General features: G+C 39.0%; 1 protein-coding gene across 4 annotated transcripts in view; it reads left to right on the forward strand.

Moving 5' to 3' along the window:
• The window catches only part of LOC117962282 (pre-B-cell leukemia transcription factor 3), a 78,826-nt gene extending 71,905 nt beyond the window's left edge, over nucleotides 1–6,921 (forward strand). For all 4 annotated transcript variants that reach the window (XM_058986741.1, XM_058986743.1, XM_058986742.1 and 1 more), the window contains 2 exons: nucleotides 839–928; nucleotides 5,096–6,921. In XM_058986741.1, the coding sequence (XP_058842724.1) occupies nucleotides 839–928; nucleotides 5,096–5,188 (183 nt within the window). In that variant the 3' untranslated portion in view covers nucleotides 5,189–6,921. The remainder of the gene's footprint in view (nucleotides 1–838; nucleotides 929–5,095) is intronic.
• The last annotated feature ends 3,088 nt before the right edge of the window (nucleotides 6,922–10,009 follow it).

The raw sequence follows: 10,009 nt of genomic DNA on the forward strand, positions 1-10,009 counted from the left end.
TAATAATAATAATAGCAGCTGGCTCTTTTGAGCAATAAAAATAATCAGAATAATAATGCATTTTTGCTTTTGCATCATTGCTTTGTACATCTTTCCTTGCAAAAATAAAAACACATATGTATACCTCTACATTTATATCTATAGATATAGGCTATAAATTGTGCTAGAATTCTGAAACGAAACGAATACTTTGTGAATGCATTCGGCTCTGGCTTGAGCACTTGGGTTGGAATTGTTCTTTTTGGTTTTACGTTTTCTGTTCCCTTTCTGTCCTTTTGTTTTATTATTCCAGTGCATTTGTTTGTTTGATTTATTCGTTTGTTTTCGTTGTGGTTGGTTGTTTGGTTTTTGTCCCGCATCTCATCCGATAGAAATGCAAGTAGAAGAGAGAAGGTAATTGTCGAAAGGTTTAAAGTTAAACAGCATGTCTGAGCAGCAGGCTGTACTGTCTCTCATCACAATGTGTGACTGTACAGTACAGATCCCCAGCTCCCTCCCTCAGTGCACTCACTACACTGGTGAGTCTTCAGCTCCACAGTGAAGGGTGCATGGCGAGGGGGGTTGCTCTCCAGTGACTCTTTGCCTGAGGTGAGTGGTTTAGCTTTGCCAGGGTGTAGACAACAGCACGGCAAACCCTGTGCTTCAAGCGGTACGTTCCATAAAATAAAATTAAAAAGTATTAAAAACTCTGTGGAGTCTGCCCATCTCCGAACCATCAACGAGAGCTTTTTAACACGATGTTCGGCTTTGCTTTGTTGTTTTTTTTGATGTGCAGTACACAGTTTATTTGGATTAGATGTACCCTCTGGGCTAACAAGGTCTCTGTCTCCTGTACCAGGTGGATACCCTGCGTCATGTTATCAATCAGACGGCAGGATACAGTGATGGCTTAGGAGCTAATTCTTTGTACAGTCCACACAGCTTGAATGTAAGTATATATCAACATTGCTTTTAGGAGTCTTTTCAGAAACCTGGTCCGAGATGGTCTAAGCAGAACCAGCAGTCAGGGATTGTACAGAACACACATGATAAGATATAAAGATCACATTCTATAGAGTACTATATAATTCCTTTTGTGCCCATAGAGCACAGGTGTGGTTATGTATTTATTTACAACAGGTTATAGAAAAATGGACCTGTGAAAAACAAACCCAAAACAAATCCAGGTTTCAATGACACTTAAGATTATATCTGAGGAAAATCTATGAATATTCCTATAGAGAGCCAGCTAGACAAACACATAGAGCAGCTGCTGTGCGTATGCTGTAGATACAGATTTTGTGTAAATGCAGTGGATTTCTGTGTGTATCTGTTGCTACTGTAATACATTCCATGCATGATCACAGTGGATGTCCCCGGTCTTCCACACCTGTCATGCTGTCTATCCGGGGAAGGCTGGCTTCAATGATATAACAGTGGACGGGCTTTGTTGTACCTGAGGACCTTGTGACAAACTCGGGCTGAGAAATCATTTTTCCTCACCTGTCCTACCAAATTTGCAAGGGAACTGAGAAAATAGGTTTAGCTGTGAGGCAAAGAAGATTGAGCAGCTTTTAGTACGAGGCAAAATATGACAGGACAGATTAGTGATCGCAAAGGTGATGGAAGACTGCTCAATGCAAAGATTAAAAGTACAGCTTAATATTAACACGCGCACACACACACGCAGGCAGGCAGACGCGCACACAAAAGCATTTAATTTTGAAAAATGTCGAAGCGTTTCTTTTTTTTTTTGCTTTTATAAACATTTCATAATAACCTACAACAAGCAGTATAAAAAGCCTTTTACTTGCCTATCTGCGTTTTTCATTTAAGTGTTTTGAAATGCTTCAGAGAATTTACCATATCCTTATCAACATGATAAAATATGAAACTGTGATTGCCCGCAGCATTTTACAGACATGATTTCCATTTTCTCTGATGAGCCCTGATAAGCCGCTGTTTTATAATACAGTGCGTAATCTCAAACCACCAGAGTAAAGATTCATTCATTAGAAATAAAGGAACAAGAGAGACAGATTGAGAGAGAGAGAGAGAGAGAGAGAGATGCTTGCCGTCAATCTTTCTTTCAGAGTAAAATATGTGCATTTGTGTCTTTACGGAAACTATAAGGGAATGTAGGAACTTAAAGATGTTTAGCTTTTAACTAAAATAAATTCAAAGGATGTGAAATAGACATTACAACAGCAAAACACTGCATCCCTTTACCAACAGACTGAAAAAAAACAACAAGACTCACTGGTAGGGATGCTGTTTAAAGACCCTTTGCTCTCTTTTTTCATGATCTAAGTGGCGGCTGTATTTAGACACATTGAAGGACCCTCTACCCTTATAGAAGTTGCCCATAGTAAAAGCACAGCAAAGCATAATTAAGCACAATTATTATTATTAGTTTATTTAGCAGATGCCTTTATCCAAGGCGACTTACAGAGACTAGGGTGTGTGAACTATGCATCAGCTGCAGAGTCACTTACAATTACGTCTCACCCGAAAGACGGAGCACAAGGAGGTGAAGTGACTTGCTCAGGGTCACACAATGAGTCAGTGGCTGAGGTGGGATTTGAACCAGGGACCTCCTGGTTATAAGCCCTTTTCTTTAACCACTGGACCACACAGCCTCCACGATGAAAACATGCTAAAGCATGGGTACGCATTGTAAAGACCAGTGAGGTATTGTAGAGCATATTTAAAAAAACAAACAAACATGGTAAACGCATAGTAAAACCATGAGAAAAGCCTGGGCGGAAACCGTAATTAGCCACAGGCATTTTTTTTTATGTACAAAAGGTTTTGATGAGCTGAATGAATAAATGAATAAATGCACATCACTGTACGACTGGCTCATTTAAAATCTGATTTTGTTAACACCGAACAGGAACATAAAGCGGACTAGCACTGTATAAACAATCTGAATATTGGGGCTAAAATCCCCTCCCCTTTAAGGAGTACTGCCTGCTGACTGGACATTGCAATATGATCATCTGATCTGTCGTCTACAGTATATTGAAAATATATAGGTACAAAAACACATTGCATGTACAGTCTAGGAGTAGTCGTAGAAGTGGAGGTGTGTTTTATTGTATTGACCGATTGCAGTCATTCTAAATCAGTTTTATGCCAATTTCATTGACAAGCCAGGGGCAAGCTGTAGCTTGTAATTTCTAATACTAGAGACAGATTGTTTTGATAATGAACCACATTGTAAATGAACATACACAGTTGTATTTGATCCCTGCTTCTATAGCAATACTGGAGAGAGAGAGAGAGAGAGAGAGAGAGAGAGAGAGAGAGAGAGAGAGAGAGAGAGAGAGAGAGAGAGAGAGAGAGAGAGAGATGTACCATCACATAGCTGAAGGGTAGAAAAACACGGCAGAAAATTAATTTCGGTCTCCCTCTAAAATATGCTTGCCCCTCCCTCTGGAATGGGTTCCATTATAAAAAACACAAATAATGTTTTTTTTATCACATACGCTCCTAAAAAAAATAAAGAAGAGAGAATGCTGATACAGGCGGACACATGGTTTGTTAGGAAGCCTGAAACAAAATGAAAACAAATATTCCACAATGCAACTGCAATACAGAGCATCAGCAGGTCATGCCATAATGTAAATCTACAAATATAAAAAACACTGATTTCTCTTCGCATGCAGCAGACAAACTCCTGCCAAGGAGCCTGGATGAATCTATTTATTGACCTATTCCAAGAACTCTAAATCAGCAATGCACTCCCTCCACGTGCAAGCCACATGAGTGCTCTAGCTTACAGTTTACAGTAATGCAGACGGATTGTTTTGGTAATGAACCGCATCATAAATAAATTAGCATACGCTAACCTTTCCGTGGTTTTGTGTTTGAACAATGCCTCGTGGCAGCTAGCAGAGATGAGACCCTGCAAAGGCTCGTCTCCGCCATGAGCCAGTAGTCATCGTCAGGCCGGCTCACGCAAGCTTCCCCAGAAAGGACTGTCCCGTCACATCCACTCAGCGTCCCCCCCCCCCCCCACCACCACCACAACCACGAGCCCCGCGCCTTCCCTCTTCTTGATTGACACAAAAATATGTAGCGACAAGCTGTCTGCCACTGCAGAAATCTGATTAGACATTGATTTCAGCAATTGCCTCCGTCGGCAGGGACGTAAGGCAAATGTGTTTGTGCGAGAGGCTCTCGCAGTGCCTGTGCAAGTGGATTGGAAGAGGGGAACACCTTTCTTACAATGAACCCACAAGAGCAACTGAGCAGACTTGTCAGCACCACTGCCAGTCCGCATTCGCCCGGAGATTTTCTTTTGTATGCGTGTGTGTGTCTGTGTTAAAAAGCTGCTGTTTGTTTTTTCTTTCTTTCTTTTTTAATTGTGTATATATATAACACTTCTGTTGACATTGCATTGCGTTTTATAAAGCGTTCTGTCCAGACTCGTGTACACTACCATTGGAATGTATAAGGGTATCGCTTCATCTTAAGTTGTGTCTGTAACACCTCACTATATAAGTAGATACCCTTATCCAGGGTGACTTACAGTTGTTACAAGATATCACATTATTTTTACATACAATTACACATTTATGCAGTTGGGTTTTTACTGGAGCAATCTAGGTAAAGTACCTTGATCAAGGGTACAGCAGCAGTGTCCCCCACCTGGGATTTAACCCACGACCTTCCGGTCAAGAGTCCAGAGCCCTAACCACTACTCCACACTGCTGCCCAGTAGTATGTATAGTATGTATAGTAAGTAGTTAGTATACAGATGTTCCTACTTAGCTATACCTGCAAAATGGTTAAACTTGACGTGTCATATTTATTTTTACATCGTGCCGGGACCCCCTTGGTAATGAGATGTTTATCTCATAGGTGCTATCCTAGTTAAATGAATACATTTGGTAAAATTTTATCAAGTTCAAGAATTCAGGTTCTTAGACGGTTTTGTTATGAAGCAAATTAAATATAATGGAATACAAATCATGCACGTGGCGTAATTGCTAGCTGATCTCTCTTCCTATGCAGCAGGCAAACTGCTGCTAATGACCGCTGCTTGAAAATCCTATTCAATCAGGGCCCTAGCATCCGTGAGCTAATTGTGTTGCTTCTCTTTTTTCAGACTAACGGGGGATGGCAAGATGCAACCACTCCATCTTCTGTGACTTCCCCGACAGAGGGGCCTGGCAGCGTGCACTCGGATACCTCGAATTGATCTCTTAAATGCGCAGAAAGGCCTTGACTAGCACTGACTTGACCAATAGGAGATTAACGGATTATTTCAGAAACCAATCGCCTGCTGCCTTTTACTGTAACGCCCTCCCCCTTTCTTTCTTCACGTATTAACAAACGATGGATCACAAGATTTTTTTTTTTTTCTTTTTCCGTTTCTGACGGTGCCAGACTTGGCTCTAAACCTGCTCGCGAACCTCTACTGGAGTCCGGATAGAAGCGGATCAGACTTTTTGTGAAAATTTTACAAACACACTTCTAGGTTAGCTGTTGTGCCATTGAGCAGCGTCTTGGACTGATGGACTGAAAACGCTCGGTCGACTGCCCTACTAGCTAACTGCAGGCTACTTTTGCTTTGAAGACCTGGGAGTTGCCTGGCATGGTTCCAGCCGAGATAAACTGTGCAGCAGTGTGGATCTCACAGGAACAACCAGAGAAACGTTGTGTTGTCACATTGAATGGACGGTTGAAGCGGCAAAACGTGTTTCGTTTTCTATTTAGAAAATCACAGATAATGCGATAATATTCCTAAAATGGCTCACCAAGATTGTTGAATGTGTTTATTCATGGGGTGTATTTTATTTTGTAACTCCTATCCCAGTATCATTAAGCGTGGTATGCGAGGAATGTTTGCTCACAGTTATGTGGTAATTTGTTTGTTTAATGGGGCTAATATCTTACAGGCAGCTGGGGGCGGAGAGAGGGGGGGTGGTCTTTATGCCTTGCAACCATTAAAAAAAATGTATTTATTACAAACCCTCGCTGTGCAGCGGATTAAATCTGATAATTAAATAAACAGCTTGGGTTTTTAACAGTTTAAGAAAAGTGTCATACAGCCACAACAAGTAAAAATGTTATAGAATGCCTTTTGATGTGTTTTAAATACTAAATTAAAAGGTTTGGAAAACACAAAATCAGCCCCTTATTGATGCTGTATGTGCTGGACGTGGGTATTACATCAAAGCTACGGAAATAGTCTGGGTTTTACAGTAAGAGAAAGTCGTGCACAGGTGTGGCATCAAAAGGCACCAATCACACAGAGTGTTGTATATAATGTAGCTAAAGAGTATTTATACATCTCACCAATCAAGACACAGCTTTATTACCTCATGCGATCTCATAAAAACCAATAGACTTTCAACATGTTCTATAGCTTAGAGTACTCACTTACTACCTCTAAACAATATCAACACAGTAGAATTGTCTTTCTTATCTTTTTTTTTGCATCTTGTAATAAACTCTTTCCATTCCCCTTCGTGTAATCTAATGTATATTTTAATCGACGCAGCTTTTAAAAAAAACAAAGACAAAAAAGAAAAAAAAACAGCAAAGAAAATAAGAATTGGTCGTTGAATTAACACACAAACAGTAAAACTGTTGTAAATACTGAAGAACATTTGGAATGTTGCTCATCTTGTTAATAATCCACACGAAACAAACCAATAAATGAAATAACTGTAATGCATACAGGTTTCAGTATTCGGTACTGTATTTCAGACCCTGTGTGACAGGGGACACCCTTTCTTTCTCTTTTTTTGTATTGTATGCGATTCTGAAACTGATTTAAGTCATGAAAAGATACTTTGTGCCAGTGCTTCTGATGTATTCAAATGTTTCGTGTTATTTTCTAACCGGACTACAACCTGGGCTGAGGAGTCTTCCTTGTGGTAGTTTAAATGTAGTTTCAAAACATGAATAAACTTTTTGCTTTCATGACTGAATGTGTCCCGATTTCATTCCTCTCGTATAACACGTGTAATTTGTAGCTATAAAAAAAAAAAAGAAATAAAAATTCTGTACATTTCCCTTGCCATGCACATTCATTCATTCTATAAGTCTTGCATGTACAGTTTTTGTATTTTTGTATTTTAAAACACGACAGCTGGTACTGCTGTGGGTTAAATAAAGTTCTGTCTGCAAGTCTTGTACTTCCTGGGTCATTTCCCCTGGAGGGTGAAATTGTCCCCACCCCTTCCCTGGCTTCTTTCCTGTCAATAACCAATCAGCTGCTTCCCTTATTGATTGGCACACTTTCAGCCAGTAACATCTTTTTACCCAGAAGACACTGCTGAAGAGACTGGCAGTTACCCAGGTAAGGATGTGACAAGATTGTATTAATACAAGATTTTTATTAAGCTGGGTTTCTTGACAAATGTAACTAAATTAATCACTGTATTTAACTGATTGTTTGTAGATTGTAGCTGATTATAAGTTTGAAACAAATGAGGAGACGTAATTCCCTTGGGCACTATATTAGCTATCCTGAGACAGAGATTCTAAGTGGACTCTGGTTACAGCAGGCTTGGGTTTTAAATATATACCTCTTTAACAAGAAGATCAAGGGACTCAAGAACAGTTCCTGTTATTCAAGTTGTGTAATGTGGTCTGAAACAAGATTCACCCGCTGTTACCCTACAGAGCGATATTCATCTAGGTTTTTTGATCCAGCCAGAGGCTAGGCTGCAATGGAGAACCCCAATTAAACAGTACAGCTAAATGACCCACTCCTAATTAGTGTTTTTAAGGACCCAGCTAGGACAATAACATTTATATAATCGTCACTAAGGATAATGTTTTACAATCCATTCGGTTAAATACAGTGAAACGGATGGGTCTTTTTTCAAAATGTGACCCTTTTTATTGCAAGTGTGAGTCGTGGTATTGCATGCACTGCTTGGACTGTAGTGGTATTAAGCAGAGAATGCTATTTAATACCTCACAGATTAACAAGAAGGCTTCTGCAAACCAAGGCAGACAGTCGCCAGATCTGTATCAATGCACACCAGAGGAATTAGGGGATGGGGGACTGGGGGGGGGGGGGGGGGCTGGTAAACAAAGTGGTACAAATTACAAGCATCATTGATAATGAAATGAACAATCAGGCATAAAGAAAAAAAAATACTTTGTGTTTGGGAGAGTCTAGCCAACAACCAAGCTGTGCCTTATTCCTGGGGGGACACAGAGACTCGTTTCATACTGATTTAGTGTCCCATGTCCTCTCCTGTTAAAATGATTTTAAGAGAAGTCTGTAAGGCTGCAGATCACCAGATTAATTTATATATATATATATATATATATATATATATATATATATATATATATATATATATATATATATATATATACAGTATGTGTGTGTGTGTATATATATATATATATATATATATATATATATATATATATATATATATATATATAAAATGTTTTTTTGCTGCAGTGGAAATTATGAACCTTATTTTAAAAAAAAAACAGTGCTTACTCAATATTTCACCATTAAACTTTATGATTATTTTGGTTAATTCGCTGTAAATCCTTGTTAAAATTTAATTGTCCTATAATTTCCTGTATAAGGGGCATTCATTAAATCACTGTTCTCAATATGCCAGTAATTTTTTTTTTTTTTTTTTTTTTTTTTTTTTTTTGCATGTTGAAAATCAGACAGTGAAAGAAAGCAGGAGCCCTGTAGTATATGACTGATTTACTGCAGTATATTACCGCCATACAGGACCCGATCCGTCCATGGATGTAGTACTTCTCTTAATAAAATCATTTAGAAACAGCTGCAATTCTAGCAAATGTTTGGCCTCAATGTTTGTTTGCCTTCCAAAGAGTTTAGCAACTGAAACACGACTTGAACAATCTGTATAACAGTTCAAGAACTCGAACCAGACACATTAAAATCATGTTTGCTATAATGTAGGGAATATTCATGCGACTCCTGGATTATATATATATATATATATATATATATATATATATATATATATATATATATATATATATTGAAATGACAAAACTAATGGAAAGGTCAGCAGCAGGTAATGGATTCTGTACCTAAAGCAAGTGCCTCGGAGTGATCCGATTAAAATATAATCACGATGCATCACAGTCTTGAGAAATGTTTACTGCTGAAATATTTAATAATAACAGTCTGTTGTCGCCGCTGCTTCCTCTGCCAGCAGCAGACAGCAATATTATTATGAAGGGAAACTCAAAGTTTGTAAGAAGAAAAAACGATATCTGTGTTGAATGTGTTGCCAATGGAGGGCATGCGGCTTTCTAGCCGGTCTCAGATTAACCCATAAGTGCCATTACGCGTTTGTAGGCTTCAGTTGTAAATTGATTTGATCAAACTGGTTTCATATTTTTTCTCCAAAATGCATACAACCTTATCTTTTTTAAACCCCCCCCCCCCCCCCCCCAAAAAAAAATACGTCATGACAAACGAGATTTTGTATCATTAACGTATTGAGGTGCAATAATTAATCTGGGGTTTTTAGTGTGAATTCATATTGTCTAACTAATTGGGGGCTGTTACGATCACCTCCAAAGAGGGTGGGTTCAGGTTTGCATATGTTTTAATGACACGATAACAACTGACAAGCAAAAGCTTGCATGCACTGGACTGATCCAAAAACATAGTTATTGGAAACAAATGTTCAAGCTGAAAGAAGCTGGATGGATTTGTCAGTGAGAGAACTGGTATCAAGGACAGCTAGGGCTCTTGTTTCAATGGGCCGAGTCATGCTTGGCCAGGCAGCAACACATCAACAATAATAATTATATTTTCAGCGCAGGGCAGGCACTGCTACTAAAGATCACCAAAATAAAAGAACAAAACACAGCAGCTTCTTGACATAAATGTCCTTTGACGCAAACTCTTGCAAACACACTCACAGCTGCACCCAACCCTGCTTCCCTTCTAATTTGCACTGCTATACTTAATTGGATCCTTTCCTGAGTTTAGATAACCCATTTCACAACCGAAAATAAACATTTAAATCTGGAAATAAAGACAATGCTG

Source organism: Acipenser ruthenus, chromosome 15 (genome assembly GCF_902713425.1).
Source record: "Acipenser ruthenus chromosome 15, fAciRut3.2 maternal haplotype, whole genome shotgun sequence".
Classification (NCBI taxonomy): domain Eukaryota; kingdom Metazoa; phylum Chordata; class Actinopteri; order Acipenseriformes; family Acipenseridae; genus Acipenser; species Acipenser ruthenus.